General features: G+C 35.1%; 1 protein-coding gene across 5 annotated transcripts in view; it reads left to right on the forward strand.

Annotated features, from left to right (window-relative positions):
• The window catches only part of LOC128985368 (protein argonaute-2-like), a 55,168-nt gene that overhangs the window by 20,010 nt on the left and 16,714 nt on the right, over positions 1 to 18,444 (forward strand). For 2 of the 5 annotated variants that reach the window (XM_054404799.1, XM_054404800.1), the window contains exons 6-13: positions 1,781 to 1,827; positions 2,034 to 2,484; positions 4,222 to 4,257; positions 5,784 to 6,030; positions 7,882 to 7,990; positions 10,437 to 10,621; positions 12,405 to 12,538; positions 17,395 to 17,647. In XM_054404799.1, coding sequence (XP_054260774.1) covers positions 1,781 to 1,827; positions 2,034 to 2,484; positions 4,222 to 4,257; positions 5,784 to 6,030; positions 7,882 to 7,990; positions 10,437 to 10,621; positions 12,405 to 12,538; positions 17,395 to 17,647 — 1,462 coding nt within the window. The remainder of the gene's footprint in view (positions 1 to 1,780; positions 1,828 to 2,033; positions 2,485 to 4,221; positions 4,258 to 5,783; positions 6,031 to 7,881; positions 7,991 to 10,436; positions 10,622 to 12,404; positions 12,539 to 17,394; positions 17,648 to 18,444) is intronic. The other 3 variants (XM_054404802.1, XM_054404801.1, XM_054404803.1) reach the window with 3 other exon arrangements.

Here is an 18,444-nt window from a genome sequence, read left to right on the forward strand (position 1 = left end):
TACAAAACTTAAAGAATGGTGAAAACCAGAGTTTGCTGTCTCTTCTCTATCAAAAATGGTAGCCCGTCAAATGTATTGATGTCTACACATAAAAAGATGAAAAAATCAATAACGGTAACATTGGCTACAATTTTGGATAGAGGAGACAAAGTGAGCTCTGGTTTTCACCATTCTTTAAATTTGTGTAACGACTTCAAAATGAGGTGTCACTTGAAGGGAGTTAACATTAAAAACTTTTTAGTTTCCCACAAAATCCCCCTTTTTGGGGGACACTCAACATTTTCAGTCATCAAATGAAACTTCCTGCCAAGGTTGCATGACGACTCCAAGGATAACACTGTAATATTAACTTTGTAACAAATTAGAGGGGAGGGAAAATTACTTTTTTATTCAAGAAAATGTATATAAGCTTAGACGTCATAAAACTTTTGACTGGCTACCATTTTGGATAGAATTAAAGATAGTAAACCCTAGTTTTTGCCATTCTTTAAGTTTTTGTAAACACTTCAAAATAATGTGCACTTGAAGGGGATTTACATTTTAAAATTTTGTGTTGCCCAGTTGCCCCCAAAATCGGGGACTTGACGGACGCTCAACATTTTCAAAATCAAAATGAAACTTCTGTTGAGATTGTATGACCACCAAAAAGAGATCTGTATATTTACTTAGAAGAAATGTTAGATGGGAGGGGGTCTTGACTTTTTATTCCCGCTCTATATTCTACTTTCTGTTTAGTGAATTTCCCATATAGGGAATAAGCTATTACCATAGGTCTCATGGTAAGACCCAACTTCATTTTGATGTCCCCAGAGGCCAAAAATACTATGTCATATATTGTATGTATACATTTTGTCAGATAGCACAATGATAACAATATCTGATTTTGATGGAATTTAGTGCAAACAAGTCCTAAACATGATTTGAACGAGTTTGCAAACCAGCAGGATCGGACTATGGGAACAAGGTTAGTTTTTTTTTTTGGGAAAGGGTTTAATGGGATTGGTTTTTCAAATTTTTGACCCTCAAAACATATAATTTCCCAATTTATCTCTAAACCATTTTGTAGAGCTCATAAAAAACTAACAAGTCTTTTACTTACTTGAATACTTGAAGGCTTCGTCTCTGACCGAAATCCTGGATAGATTGCGTCAATATAGTCAGTATATCGAGGTTTTTTTTTGTATTTTTTATGGCTATGCAGGAAATCTTTACACACATTATTTTCATTGCAATCAAAGTTACCAGAAGTGGTGAAATGAGAAATTCAGAAGCATGACTATACAGTATACAAAAATCAAGAAACATTATTGTAGTCTCTATAGTTGAAGATCACCAAGTAATTTGTACTCTACTATTTCCATTAGTTTGACAGTTTGACGTTGGATATCTTTAGTGAATAAGAGTCCTTGGAGCCTAGACGTTCCAGGTCATAAAACAATTAAAAAACTACAAAGAAAATTTCTAATCCTACAGTGCACTAGATATTTAAATTAAAATCACTCTGGAATTTGAACACATATTTTGAGATGGTAAATAGCTCTTCAGCGGCTGTTTGAAATTGACAAAATTAATATTGCTCTTATGGCGAGGAAATCCAAGATGGCCATTAGCTTCCATGGACTCCCTAGGAAAACAATTAGAAAACTTGAAAGAACATTTCTAATCCCACAGTGTCTTAGATATTTAAATTATAATCACTTTGGTGTTTGAAATTACCCAAGATGGCTGCTAGCCTCCATAGAATCTTAAGTCCTAAAGCTAACAGGGTGTCTGATTACAGCGCCAGCCCAAGGACAAGGAAGAGGGCAAGGACCTCCAGGAGCCCAGGTAAAGCTACAATCATAAGTTACTCTATGTTGTGAATAATAGTCTCAGTAATTTTCTTACGCCATAGGTAAATAGCTATTGGTAGGATTTGCTGTGTTTTTGGTTTTAGGGAATATCTCTAAAGGGGTTCATGAGTTTTCAAATGATAACAAACTCATAAATATATATGATTAGTCGGTTTTTGATGAAGTATTTTGATGTTATAGAGTTTTCCACCACCGGGATTACAAGCTCCACAACATCAAGGAGGTCCATTTCAGCAACGAGGACCCCCTCAACAATTTCAGCGAGGACCCCCTCCTCAGCAAGGACCCCCTGCTCAACAATGGGGACCTCAACAACAGCAACGAGGACCCCCTCCTCAGCAACAGGGAGGACAGTTCCAGCCACGAGGACCCTCTCCTCAACAACAGGGAGGACAGTTCCAGCCACGAGGACCTGCTCCACAACAACAATTCCAGCAACGAGGACCCCCTCCTCAGCAACAGGGAGGACAGTTCCAGCCACGAGGACCTGCTCCACAACAACAATTCCAGCAACGAGGACCCCCTCCTCAGCAATATCAACAAGGACCTCCTGTTCAACAACAAGGGCCACCTCAACAACAACCTCAAGCAAGACCACCTCCCCAACAACAGGCTAAACAGGGGTCACCTGGTAAGAATTCATTAATAATTTTACTTTTTAAATCACTCCCGTTGTTTTTAAGTTTTGGGGTTTTGAAAAGGAATACAAATATTACAATGCATACTCAAGACAACCACTTTATTACTCCTTTGATAACTTTTTGTAAAAATTTGAACACACCTGACTATCTATTCACCTTCCCTGGTAGTCTCAGCTGTTGTCACTAGTCTAGTCTTGTTTTAATCCTTAACATCACACATTTTATTTTTCAACAGTGTTCAACTGTTCAGTACTGTACTAAACAGTGCTGAGCTAGAGAGGGTGTGAACTGGGTGGGGACTGTGTCTGACCATCTTTGATTTTCTGCCCATACAGGCAACGGTAATGGTCGAAGCATATTACGGCATTGTTTATTAAGATGAAAAGTTGCAAAATATATCATTTTAAAGCAATTGCGGATGTGATTTGCTATCTACTTTTTTAATTTAATTGTCATTATTTTGTCCAACTACATACATATAATTTTTCATACCTATGTGATTTTTTTCAACCTCTAGAACAAAAGTTTAAAAAATCCAAAAACAATTCACTTGGAAAATATATTTAAGAATAACGTAACATTTTCTGCTTGGTAATCAAGCTTACGGTGCATGATTTATATGCTTCAACATGAACGCATGTTTTTGCTGATCGGCGCTCGGAAAACCACTGTTTAGCCTGGCATCTGACTTTCAAAATGCAAAATATTGGCTCCTTAATTCATTCATCATATTTATATTAGCCTACACTGGTACAAAATGGGTACTATACAGGGCTTCCAGTATTTTTTCATTTTATTTCATTGATATTACTATAAAAATGAATAATTTCCTACATTTATGGTTTTCGAACAACAAATTACAGTATCACACATTATCAACACCTTGACTCCTAACATAGATTGTGTCAAAAAAAAAAAGAAAAAAACAAAGGCTTAACCTATTTTACTATTAAGATAGGTCATAGCCATAATAAAGTGTAGTTAAAAATTAGGTAAAGAATTTTTAGGAATAAACATGTTTGCAGCAACATTTTGACAAAATAATGTAACACAACTGGTTACTTTTTTCCAACCAACACAATAACGGGTTGTTTAATTTAAACTTTTAAAATCATATAAATGCATTTAGTTAGGGGTCTGCGGTGCACCGAGGTACTAGCCTAATTACCGTCATCGGTTTGGTACAGTATTTTACATAACAATTTATTACTTTCAATTCACTGTTGTTGGTTAGTAGCACATAAAAAGGTTTATCAGATGATTGTTTAGGATTTTCATAATTTATTACTAGAGTAATGGGGCTATAAAAAACCATTAGCAGTCCCAAAACCATTATTTTTTTTGCCGACAATAATTGTGTATGTTGTACCTCTCTCTGTCAAATGTTAATTATTGGTTTAATTAAATCTCTTGACGCAGAGTAAAATATTTTGTTAACTTTTTATAATATCCCGACCTTAAAATTTGAGGCATGAATTAAGTGTTTTAAAATTAAGGTTGGCCCATTAATTATTTCTTTAACTGGAAATTATAAGTATACTACAATTATTATATTATGTATTTTTTTTATTCTTTAAAAGTATACGATAGTTTTAGGTACCGGTAATTCAAAAGTGACCCATTAGCTTGTATATTAGTGCAGTTACTTTTGTTATGGTAGGTATAGTTTGTATAGTACTATAAAAAAACTACTTTGTACTTCATATTTAATTTTGTTTTTCATGTAGAATGGTCAGATGCTTCATCCGACTCATCTAGTTGGGGTAATTTTTCCTATTATTGTGTTGAGTGTTTGATTCAGTTGATTTATTTGTGCGTTTTTGAAATTTGACACATATTGCTACTGTATCAGTAGATTCAGCATGTTCCACTGTTCTACACGGTTACTTCTCTGATCTCTATGTTTTACTGTTGGATGATCCTTGAGACATGTATTCATGACATGCATTTTTGATTATTCATGGAGTATTGCATGGGTTTAAAACATTTACACAATTTATTATTTGGGCATGTTTTTTTCCACTAGTATTTTTGTGTGGATGTGAAGTAGTACAGTCAAGGGTGTCAATAATGTTTTACTTTTGCAAATGAAATAATATCACTGTAGTAGATTGCTTGATTGTTTTATGAAATCCAATCTTTAAATTGGGGATTAATTAGAAAAAAAAAAACTATTTAAGACCACTTAGACATGTTAAGATAGTGTGTTGATTTTAGTATCGGAAGGATCACCTACCATGTATACACCATCTTTTAAAGATCTGTCAGATTTTACTTTTAAATGGAAATAAGTAGAATCTTTAATAGAAAAAACTACAGTCGGGACCACGTAAGTTTGCAGTTGAGGGAGGAGCCTATTTACCATATGGTTTTGAATGAACCAAGGAGAACCGTGCGGTGTTGCCAAATCTAATAATACCAGCTGATTTGAAAATATTGCTTATACTAGCTGTACCCGCGGGCTTTGCCCCGTTTAACTTCATAAGTATTCGCATGGCTCAATTACGTCCTGGTTGAAGTTCGTTCGCTACGCTCACTCACCTTTAGGTTGGAGCTCGTTCGCTGCGCTCACTTGCCTTCAGGTTAGCTCGTTCGCTACGCTAACTCGCCTCCAGGTTGAAGTTCGTTCGCTACGCTCACTCACCTTTTGGTTGCAAATTAGCTGTTGTCATAAATTTAAAAAAATAATAGTGCTGCACCCTGTTGGTAATCCTTGTAACTTTAATGCTATTGAACATCATAGAACAGAACCAGCTTGTATAATTGAAACAGCTGTTAGGATTTATTAATTCCTTTTAAATATGAAAAATCATAAGGTTAACATGGGAAACTGCAGAGCCACTGGGGCGGAGCCCGAAAGCCCGATCAGAATAAAAACTACTTAGTTTTCCTATTTAATGCCCAAAGAATCGGTGTACCGAATTTCAGCCTCCTAGGTAAATGGGAAGTAGGAGAATTAGTGATGAGTGAGTGAGTGAGTCAGTCAGTCAGTCAGTCAGTGAGGGCTTTGCCTTTTATATATTTAGATTTTAATTAGTGTTGTCATTGTTGTCAACGGGCGTTGTGGCAACGTTGCACTAGCCTTGTCTTGTGATTGGCTGCTACCAACTGCAAACTTACTTGGTCCCGACTTAGGTTTATATAGTATTACTGAAATTTATCCTAAAATTAACCTAAAAAATTAAATAAATTACGCTCCTGTGTTGTTAATAAATTATGTTATTTAGTGCCAACTGTGTCCGATTAATCATCAGTAGTTTTTTAGTTGATTAAAGTGAACTGTTCTCAGCTGGGGACATTACTGCGGGAATATCTCAAGTGTCTATCACAATGTCACCGAAGAGATCCGACACATCTGCTGGCTTGTGGAAGATACCTGAGCGGAAGATAAAATGTGATAAAAACATGATGGTCGGGACAAGGGGAAGACCCATTAACCTTGAGGTCAATCATCTTGCGCTGACCTTGAATAAAATTGGTTTAGCAATTCACTATGATGTTGACTTCAAGCCAGATGTTCCGAAAAAAATGCTGAGGTAATTTGTTGTTATATATTAGGATCGGTTAGTCTCTTGCTACAACCTATGACTATGGAGATAAGTAGATATTTTATGCCTATGTTAAAATAAGTTCAATAATGAAAATGAACACAGTTAAATGGAACCACTGAGAGAGAGTTGGCCCAGTCAATGAAAACAATATAACACCCTTTTTCGCAACTAAATGGTGGAAAGCTGGATTTTTTTATATGTGATAGAATTACATGAGAGGTGTATTTTTTGAAAAGTCTCCACTTGTACCCCTTGAGCTTTCCTTCCCCAATCTTAACAAATCTTACCCTTATATGAGTTACGTTTTCGTTTTCTATATTTAACTGTCCTATCGACCTAAGTATTAAATGGCTCTTGAGCAACCAGGGGAGAGATGTGTGTTAGATTCTTAGGAATTATTAGACAAACTTATCAGTCTTTTTTAACCCTTCCTTGAATTTATGGCACAACATTAACATAATACTATTCAAAAATATGGACCCAGTTTTGGGACTTTGTATCTCAAAAAGTATAAATCGGAAATCAATATGTTTTACACCATTAGAAAGAGATCATTTCCAAGTTTTATTTACACTGATTATATATAGATACTCAATTTTCCCCACCTGTGGTGCAAGGCAAACAAGCGATAGCCGAATTAGTCCCACACACGAGACAGTATCTCTTGTGAAATTGCTTAAGCCAAAGAGTTATGCATTTTCTAGTCGGTGGTTGAATACTGTGTCACCGAATTCCATGAGAAAAACCCGCTGCACTGTAATAAGAGACTCAGTTTGTGAAAACTCTGTCACAAAGAAAATCTTATGTTGCATGGTAGCCATCTTACTAACAACTTAAGGCAAAATAAAACGGCTGCCCATTGTTGCGATAACCGTTTCGGCCGTTTCCGGAACTATGGTCAAAAAACCAAAAAACCATTGAAATTTCTCTGTTTAATGGTGTAAAGTTTATGTCTGTCTGATTTATACTTTTTAAGATACTAAGTCATGAAGTTGGGTCTATATTTTTTAATAGCCCTGTATATTCAAATGCATAAACAGGTAATAATTAAAGTTCTTCATCTCTGGAATATCCCTTTGACCCTTACTTTATTCCCTAAAATGAATAGTTTACGTACAAGATCGAAATACATATATTGTAATGTAATTCATTCATCTATTTATTTATTTATTTATTTATTAAACATCATCACATTACATCAATTCTCTTGACAGGTGATTTGTCACAAAGTCTAATACTAATACTATACTACATTTTAAAATAAAATAGCTTACAAAAGAAATAAAGCATATAATAAGCTACAAACCTATGGGAGAAGCAATATCTTTCAAATACACTCATTTTCCAGATATTCCTCTAACGAGTAAAATGCCCTCTCCAAAAGGAAATTTTTTAAAGATAGTTTAAATTTAGAGAATGAGGCAATGTTTTTAATCCCAGCGGGTAATTTATTGTAAATTTTTGGTCCCATATACTGAGGGGATAAATGAAAGATTTTAAGCCTATGTTGAACTGGTTTTATAATATTTTTGAATCTTGTGTTATGTGGATGAGATTGTTGACAGTCCATGAATGTGTCTCTGAATAAAACTCTCTGGGAACATTTGGTTAATCTATTCGCAGAATTCACGTAATATATTATTACTGTATATGTATTTCTTTATCAATTGAATATCCCTTAAAGACATATTTCTTCATTCTCTATAACGTGATAAATATATTTATGATATTAAATGTACTAAATATAATATACAGTAATATTGAAACAATGTCCTAAAATATATAATAACAATTTTAATGAGAGATAGTTTAAAATAAAAATATTTTTGGTTGTAGAAAAGCAATGGAAGAGATGAGGAAGCGGCATTTCCCTTCCCGCCACCCGGCATTTGATGGACGGAAGAATCTCTACTCGTACGGTGACCTACCTATACCTGGAGATGGGGTGAGTTTTTTTCTCCATGAGATGGATCTGTAGTTGTTTTTTTAAAGACCTCAAAAAGGAACCAAACATAAAAAGACTTACTATGTCGTTACATCTAAGATTTAAATAACTACTTGATCAGCATTGTACCTGTTATTAAATTTATGGAAAGTAAATAAAAGAAACGTCTTATAACACTTTCAAAAATATCTTGAAGCTTATTCTGTTACTCACAAGACGGTAAATATACATTAAAGATGGTAAGTGGTGATCGATTTCGATTGGTCACTTCAATCGTCAGACTCAATAGGTGAAAGTCAGGTTGTCATTCACCTATTGGCCTTAATAAGCCCAATAGGTACTTAAACGTACAATACATACTTTTTGTATATACATTCTTGGAATTGAATAGTGTTTAAAACATTTTTTTTTTAATAAGTGTAGAATAATATGTTGAGCATGTAATTGATAAAATGTCAAAAGGTAGATATGCCCTGCGACAAATGTCAAGGGTGTGTGATATTGATACTTTAAAAACCATATACTTTGCATTAATAAATTCTCACATATCCTATGGTATAGCAATTTATGGAGGAACTACCCAGAAAAATTTGGATAAAATTCTTCATCATAAAAAAAAACACTCCCGCCAATTATTTTCAAAATTAAAAATAAACGCCAATCAATGAAACCATTATTTTCTAAATTAGGTGTTATGACAGTCTATGACTTGTATATTTATGAAACTATATTACATGTAAAAAAATTAAACCTCCAAACTAATAGTACAAATATTCGACACTATAAATTAAGGCATACTAGGCAGGTTGAACGACATAAATTAAATGTCATCATAGGTAATATACAGGGTGAGTTTTAATTGTCCCCCCCCAACTTTTTTCTACATTTTTTCAAATATCAATCCCAGACCACTTCCAAACATTGTTGGGTAGGAAGTACTTCATTTTGACAAGGTGGTCATTTCCGGCCACCATCTTGGATCCGCCATATTGGATGCAAAATATTTTTTTCAAATGTAAAGGTGGGGTTGTGACCCATTATTTCGAAGATTTTTACCCTGATTACAATGCCGCAAACCGTTTTTAAAAATCTTGATTCATTCTAAAGTTATGAGGTCTTTTTAAAACTTTATTTTTAGCCCATTTTAACATTGTGCTTGTACAAACTAAGACCACAATCTCAAAATAGTGGTAGATAAAGATAAGTATACACTACCAGTCATTGCCAACCTATTTCCACTTGGTTATGAATTATGTATTTTTTTCGGCCGCCATCTTGGATCCGCCATTTTGAAATGTGATCAATTATTTTAAATATAAAAGGGGTGTTGTGACCCATCATTTCGGATTACTTTTTTAAGCTGAACTCAATTCCATGGTGCATTTTTTATTTTCATATTTTGATTTTGAAATATTAACATTTTTAACAAAAATATTGCAATGTTTAATAAATAAAACTTGGTAACAAAAAATGGATTGCGGCATTGAGTTAAGCTTAAAAAAGTAGTTCAAAATGATGGGTCACAACACACCCTTCATATTTAAAATAATTTATCCCATTTCAAAATGGCGGATCCAAGATGGCGGCCGAAAAAAATACATCAGTCCTAAATAAGTGAAAATAGGTTTACAATAACTGGTAGTGTATACTTATCTTTATCTAGCACTATTTTGAGATTATGGTCCTAGTTTGTAAATGCACAATGTTAAAATGGGCTAAAAATAAAGTTTTAAAAAGGCCTCATAACTTTAGAATAAATCAAGATTTTTAAAAACGGTTTGCGGCATTGTAATCAGGGTAAAAATCTAGTTCGAAATAATGGGTCACAACCCCACCTTTACTTTCGAAAAAAATATTTTGCATCCAATATGGCGGATCCAAGATGGCGGCCGGAAATGACCACCTTGTCAAAATGAAGTACTTACTACCCAACAATGTTTGGAAGTGGTCTGGGATTGATATTTGAAAAAATGTAGAAAAAAGTTGGGGGGGGGCAATTAAAACTCACCCTGTAGGTTTTTTGAGAAGAAATGTAGTTTCATTGGCATAAAATTCTTATTTAATTTACCTAAAGTTATAATAGAGGAAAAAAGTTTTGACGTTTTTAAAAAAAGATTGAAAAATTATCTCCTTTCATTGTCTTTGTATTCTTTGGATGAATTTTGTAATTCAAGAGAAATCATAAATGATAGTTTAGAAAGATCATTTGATTTAATTTTGTTTTGTTTATTATTCTTAAGCTTAAAATTTGTTTTGAAAAGATAATGATTGTTTTAGCGATAAGTAAAGCATAATTCATCTTTATATTTATTTGACGCTATTCATTGTATAAAAACTTGTACTGTGAATGAATAAAGAGAATTTGAATTGAATTGAATAAGTGTAAGTATTTTGTTGTGTATCGCTTTGTGTATGAACGTTTTAATATGATTTGTTTATTGTGTAGGTGACTGATACAGTCTCAGTAAGTGATGAGGAACGTGACAGACCCAAGGAGTTTATTGTTACAATCAAACGAGTATCATCTGTGGACCTGGGGCAGATCGCTGCCTACCTCAACAATGGAGTTGGGTTTCCCCAGGATGCTATTCAAGCTCTGGATATTGCCTTGCGTAACCCCTCCGCAATGAGGTCAGTAACTCTACTCTTGCTTTTCTCTGTGCTTGATCGGTGCAAATGATAAAGATTGGTAATTGTCAGTACTGGTTCCTGATCAAAATCTGTTTTTTGGTACTAGTTCCTGACGAAAATCAGTTTTTTGGCACTAGTTCCTGACAAAAATCAGTTTTTTGGTACTAGTTCCTGACGAAAATCAGTTTTTTGGTACTAGTTCCTGACAAAAATCAGTTTTTTGGTACTAGTTCCTGACAAAAATCAGTTTTTTGTACTGTTTTGACTATAATTGGTCCTCCTGTATCGGTATTATAGGCACCTAACTAAATTATAGTGTACTTGTTCTTTGAATACCAGTTGAAATGGTTAACATTTTTTATTACATATTCATGTTGTAAAGGGCTATTTAATAACACAGAATTGGCTGTCTATTTTAGCGATTTTATAGAGCTGTAATTTTTACAAATATGAGTGGGAAATTTTGGACCCTTCTGTTTCAAGCCTAATAAAGAACTCTGTGACTAAAATGACAGAATAAATTTCTTGCAAGCTTTGCGTTTTGCAATGTAATCTTATCTCATGTAACAGGGGCAGGCCAAGACCTTAGAGCACTTCATCGGAAAAGTCGAACTATTGCGCACCCCAGACAGTTGTTTCATTGATAGACCCTACAAATTCAGGCATCCGATGAAAGCCTGTAGTCTTCCAATTAGTTCCTCCTCGGGAAGATGTCTATCTCTTACCAAGTGGCCAAGAGTTATCCTTCTAGCATCAGAGAGCTTATCACAATCATAGAGCAGATGATCGGCTGTCTTCTCTGACCTATCGCAATACCTACAGATCGGTTTGCCATCAAATAAGCCCATCCGTTGTAAATGTTTCCTGAATCGCCCATGGCCAGTTAACAGTTCCACCATAATTTAATTCTTCGCCTGTCTAGTCTCAAGAGGTCAGAGGCAACCCTTTGACGTCAGAAGGCCTAAACATAGTAAGCTTGCTAACCCTAAGAAGGGAAGTATCAACCCAACGTTTACGGTGCTTTTCATTGGCTCATGTCACAATAGAAGAGCATGCGCTTTTTCGTGAAATGCCTCAGAAGGGTTGTGGACCTATCATTGTTGTTGCAGAGGCAGCGTTTGCCAGTCTATCTGTGGCTTCATTCGATGCCTGAGTGTCCAGGCACCCAGCAGAGCGTAAGCTTTAACCTTTTTGCAATGTTAATAAAATAAACTTATCACCATACAGGTTCATCCAACTGAGAAATCGAAGAAACATGGAGATGTTCGTCAAGTCTATGAGTTTGAGAAGTACATGAGTTCTAGGACTAGGAGATTATAAATAATGGCCGTTACTGTTACATGGCGGGTTGTCCATGTATTAACAACATTGCATTGGGTCTCTCTTCATCTTTTCACTTCATGTAACAATATTAAGATTGCAGGGAATTATTGTTGAATGATGTTACCAAAATTATGTTTTTTTGCAATGTTTTGGAAAGCAGCAATACTACTTCTAACACTGTCTCGGTTGCCGCATCCAGAATTCACTCTGTAGCGCTCATAGTTGGACCCGTAACCTGTTGGTACCAAAGTATCAGTTCCAACTTCTGAAATTTTAATGTCGGTTCTTAGTATGGTTTTTTTTTAATAAACGGCTAGTGCCGAGAATTGGCTTTATGTACCTTCCTACACATCACTGGTATAAATAATAGGCTACAGGGTGATTCTAAAAAAGTAAACAGCTTTTTTAGTGAAAGTAAATTACCTATCAATATTATTAACTTTAAACTTGATGTGATCAGGTTTACTCCAGTCGGCCGATCTTACTTCACCCGGCCAAGTAACCGAATCATCCAACTCGGCAATGGCTTGGAGCTTTGGTATGGTTTCTACCAAAGTGCCATCTTAGGGTGGCGTCCCTTCCTCAACGTTGATGGTAATTTAATTATGCATACATAGGTTTTAAGGATTTTTGTTAAGATAAGAGAAACAGGCTTACCTGAATGGGAAGAAGACTTCAATGGCACTAGAAAAAAACACTACATCAGGGTGTCCGGCGACCGGGAAAACCGTAAAAAGCGGGAATTATAGGGGAATATTATGACACCAGGAACTATTTTGGGGACTATACCATAATTCTGTAATTATGGCAGTGATGTGCGGGAATTTTTCTGGGATCGATTTTTTATTTTAAATATTCAACAATTAATTATTGAGAGTCAAACAGAACATGTGTACAATTTTTCTGCAACCGGAAAATGTTTTTAGCGCAAAAAGCTAAATTAGCATGTTATGAAGACGACAGGCTACGAACGCCATTTTCTCAAAGCCGTCCAGCCCTGGACCAGGATTCGGGTTGCTACGTCAGAGCTCGGTTTCTGAACGACGATGCGACACGTGAATACAACAACTCTAAACTCTGTCCTAGTGGCATCTGTGGTCTAATGTCTCAGCTGTTTGCTATGCTTGTCTAGATTGACAACTCAGACAAGTGATTTTTTGTTTTTCATTTCTTGTTGTTTACAGATGTCCAATACTTCTGGGATTTAGGGGTAGTTTTAAATATATTAGATGTTAATAACCAACACGATAATGTATGATTAGTATTGTGTCAAGGTATCCAAACTTATTTTTATATAAGTTTGAAGTTTTATATGCTCTCTAAGTAAGGCATTTGATAGCGTGTGTCATTCAATTTTGCTAGAAAAACTGGAAAGTCGTGGGATAATGGGAGTCCCCTTAAAATGGTTTCATTCTTATTTGGATGGTCGGATGCAATTTGTTGAAATAAAGCCCCAAAGCAGAACAACGAGCGACGCTGCGACATTGTCGCGGACACGAAACGCCGAGAAACGCGGGCCTGCGTACACATTTACGGAGTCATAACGACAATCGCGCCGTGACCGCGGAGTCCTACCGACGATCGCGCCGTTACCCTGGAGTCATACTGACGGTCATGCCATGATGGCGAGTCATACCGACGATCACGACGTGACCGCAGAGTCCTACCGACGATCGCGCCGTGACCGCGGAGTCATACTGACGATCATGCCGTGATGGCGGAGTCATGCTGACGATCGAGCCGTGACCGTGAGTCATACCGACGATCGCGCCGTGACCGCGAGTCATGACGACGATCGCACCGTGACCGTGGAGTCATACCGACGATAACCCCGTGACCGCGGAGTCATACCGATGATCGCGCCGTGACCGTGGAGTCATACCGACGATAACCCCGTGACCGCGGAGTCATACCGACGATCGCGCCGTGACCGCGAGTCAAGACGACGATCGCGCCGTGACCGTGAGTCATACAGACGATCACCCCGTGACCCGCGAGTCACAAGTTTCTATAGGTACCTGTAAATTGTTACCCATTTTTTTAGGGGTGTGCGATGCATCGAAAATGCATCGAAATTTCGATTCGATTCGATTCGATGCATCGAATCGCGATTCGATTCAGTGGTGGTCAAAAAACGATTCGATTCACGAGGGAGTCAGTATCCATATACGAAAAACGCCTGCAGAAAGTCAATGCAATACCCGCAATACAGGAGCGCGTTGCTGTTGCGTTTCCTTTACGAAGGCGTTCTTATTTAATACATTCTTTGCATTAAATATAGCTTTAATTGTTTTATATTTTTTTGTTTTGACATTGCAAATGATTAGAGGTTTTGTTTTTTGTCTTGATGTAAGCAGTGTGTGAAATATTTTACTACTGTGAACCTAGCCAAAACAAGGTAGGTTACTCCAAAATCATTTTAAAAATAAGTCTGAAAAATTGTTACTTAATACTTAACTAGTAAGATCAATGTTATAGACTGATACATTTGGTATTTTTGTTAGGTGTCTGTCGGTCCCCGTCCCCGAATTTTTGTTGGGGCAAAAGAAAAAAAAAGAATAATTTATTTCCAAAGAAACACTCTTATATTATTATATCTATTACAGAGGAATTAAAATGTTCAAATGAGAATTAAAAATTAAGTTGGCTCACGACCTTTAAGAATAAAGACACAACAGAGCAATTGCCGCACTGCCACTAGCCAGAGCCAGGTCTAGTCGTCTACTGATAAGAGTAACAAGACAAAAGCCGTGACGCAACACTAACAGTGCAAAGAAAACAAAGTCAAAAGAATAGAAAGACTATTTATCCAGACATACTAGTATAATCATTTATTGTTCATTCAATACATAATTAAAAATATATTTTAGTATTTTACATAATATTATAAACAAAAGAAATATCTGATATAGTGAACAGATCTGTATCTTGGTTAAATAGGGTTAAAAAAATATATTTCTAAGATCCAATACAATATTTACAACTCACAAATTACATTGAATTAATTTCTTTGAAAATAATCTCTAACAGTTTTGTGTTTTTGAATAAAGAAATATATTTCTTTGTCTCTACTTCCTTGTTTCATCACTTGCATTTTGTCAGCAATTGAAGCAACTGGGTAGCAACCGGGTGGTGTAAGAGGGGAGGGGGAGGGTCTATGACCTTGAATTCACACATCGTTGCCCGGGCCTGGCTGGTGAGACTGATTAATTGTTTTTGTTGACATACTACTACCCTTCCTTAAGAGAAAAAGGCCCTGCTGTTCCAAAAACATTGAGGGTAGTTTAAAAACATTGACCTGTGTTGCCAAGGGCACTAGAAGATAGCATTCAACTTTCTTGTCTCTTGATTTAATATTATTTTAATCTTCTATATATTATTTAAGAGTTACTTTTCGGGTACCTAATTAGTTGTGATATTGTTTAGCTTCATTTTATGGATTTTTAATTCTTTTCATTCATTAGCTATCAAAATCAGTTGTTTTAGGATTTTAATCTCTTGCAGTAGGTCTATACTACTGTATGACATGATATGCATTTTTTAGTCCTTATTAATTATACCATAAACAATGTTTGTATGTTATTTACTGTTTTTGAGTTTTATAGGAAATTAGTTTACACAATATCTTTTCTTCAATGAGTTCTCCACTTGACATGTTGCTTCTAGCCTATTACTATTTTAGGCCCTATAAAAATAATGCCTATGTAAAGCTGTAGGCCTACTGATGCCAATAATAATTCTTTATTTATGATGATGTAACAAATAATGTAAGTGTGAGGTTATTATACTAAGGAGGTTAGGAGGCAGGGAATGAATGATACATGTTGCATGGTGGAAACATATTATTTTTATTTTCTTCTTGCTTGCAGTCCTGAAGCCGGTCCACAGGCCCTAAACTTGTGATATGTAAATTTATTTCTTAATGGTCTTTTTATATTAAGTTCCATTCAAATTTGTTGTAAAAAAAAAAAAAAATAAATAAAAAAAAAAAAAATAAAAAAAATATTTTCTTCTTTCTTGCAGTTGAGCCAATTCCAAGTAAAAATTATGAAATAGGCAAGTAAAGCAGCTCACTGGTATTTCCAGCAGTTATTCTAATACATATGATTGAAAATAAATATTTTTTCACCTAAAATTCATATGTAAGTATGAATAGGCCTAATACCACATTAAAAAAAATTTGTATTACACAAATGTGATAAATTTTAATTATTGTTAATCCACTCAATTGACAATTATGAATAGAAAAATACCGTATTGCTTCGAATCGAGTTGCATCGAATCGAATCGAAAATCTTTTGAATCGAATCGTTGCTTCGAATCGAAAATTTTTTGCTGCTTCGCACACCCCTACATTTTTTGGTTTTTATAGATCAGTGCCACAAATGGTAAAAATTGATTTCGTATGTCTTTTTTGGTAACTGCAATACAGTACTTTTTTTATGCACAGAAAAAAATCCTGTCCCATCCCGTCCCGAAAATCGGGAAGGAAATAAAAATCCCGTCCCGTCCCGTCCCGAACTAAAATTTCAATCCCGTCCATCCCTAGTGTGTTTATATAAAGAAACTATAGTACATTTAAAGTTTTACTCCTGAAGACCTTGTTAACACTTGTTAAGGTATGTGCATATATATACGTATTTAAAAAAAAGTAAATTAAAATAACCTGATTATGCCTACCCCTTAATAGTTTTTTAGTTTTTTGTTTTAAAAGTAGGCTATACAAGTTATTGAAATTTACTTATTTTATTTAACTATATTACTAGTTGCCCTAAAGAGTGAATATATATATTTATACCGGTATATAAGTCATTATTTAGCTTTTTAGTTTTAGCGCTTGCGGACACATTTTGAGGTTTTCACAGGCCGTTGCAGACACGTAGGAACCATTCTGCTTTGGGGAAATAAAGTCAAACAAAAACAATTATTTAACTACATTTAACTCTAATAAACGTAGAATTAAGTGGGGCGTGCCACAAGAGTTCAATTCTGGGACAAGTTTTTTTTTATGTTATACAAAATAAATGCCTAAAAGTATTGTTAATCCTCAAAGGATAAAATTTCTTTATATGCAGATAAATTTAAACAAAATATTCTATCTGTATTTTGTTTCTAAAGGAAACATGATATTTATATCTCATGTGATTATTTCTGAAACATCACTGTTTTTGATAAGTTGATAAAAATGAAGTTTTTGTTTAAGAGTAACAATAGAAAATAACCTAAACAATTCAATTACTTCATTTCAGTTCTTTATTTACATTGTAATTCATGTAGTAGTTGTTTTGGTTCTGGATAACATATGTTTCTAATTTCTCCTTTGTATTTTTGTACAGTATATTATAAAAGTTGAATATTGATCATATATTGATTGGGCCTTAACAATCACAATTGTGTAAAATTCTGTTAAAAACTGTTTTACTAATATTTTTGTCATCTTCATCACACAGTTGCCCACAAAGGGTTCCCGGAGGCGAAAAATCTTCTGGACGTCATGCTTATGATTAAAGATAAGAACAAGCGCTGGAACGACCCTGGATCCACATTAGACGATTTACAACGTAACGGACTGCAGCGTTATGAGATAGAAGACTTTGTCAAGTTCATTAGAGGTCTCAAGTGTGAGTGTATGCTGCCTAACCAGCCCCACACTCGGAGAGTGTACAAGATGAACGGTTGCAAAAAACCCTGCTCCGAGCACAGGTTAGCTGCAACATTATTTGTTTGTACTCAGTGTCTCAACCACCTGTAACGGTAGGTAAAATTCAGGGCTTCCTGTTACTTTAGGTGAGATACCTCAGGAAACAAATTCAAAACTCGCTTTTCAATCTCAGCTATGCTCCTAAACCAAAAAATTAAATTAAACAAATCACACAACAATAATTAACAACCAAAAGGTAGAATAGACTAAAACAGTATTAGTATAATACCCCTGCCGCAGCAAACCTGCAGACTAAGTGAATTTCCATTTCCCTGAATGGATTTACACTAAAATGTCTCCTTAAAAATATCACATTTATTTCCTATTTAAATAGAATCAGTTTAAAACATACTTAGGTTTGCTGCAACAGGGAGGGTAAAAGTGTTTTTTATGTAAAATGTTAATAGTTAGTAAGAAATAAAAACATTTTCCAAATTTGGGCAAAATATATTAATAAACAAGCAAACTACAACAGTTTACTTATTCTCCATAAGAATAACATGGGAATTTTAAATTTACAACTTTTTGGAATTTTCTCCGTAACCATTAGGCGCATTATAACGCGTCAATATACTAAATTATTTGTTTTTTTAAGCTCTACAAAATAGTTTAGAAAGAAATTGCAAAATTTTATGTTTTTTGGGTCAAAAATGGGAAAAACCCATTTTTACCCCATAAAAGCCCCCATAAACCCCCGTTCCCATGGTCCGATCATGCTGGTTCGCAAACTCGTTCGAATAAACGTAGGTTTACACATTTGCACCAAATTTCATCAAAATCGGATCATTCTTGCTCGAGT

Source organism: Macrosteles quadrilineatus, unplaced genomic scaffold (genome assembly GCF_028750875.1).
Source record: "Macrosteles quadrilineatus isolate MER2022 unplaced genomic scaffold, UCM_ALF_1.0 Scaffold_2__2_contigs__length_208266976, whole genome shotgun sequence".
NCBI classification, from domain to species: domain Eukaryota; kingdom Metazoa; phylum Arthropoda; class Insecta; order Hemiptera; family Cicadellidae; genus Macrosteles; species Macrosteles quadrilineatus.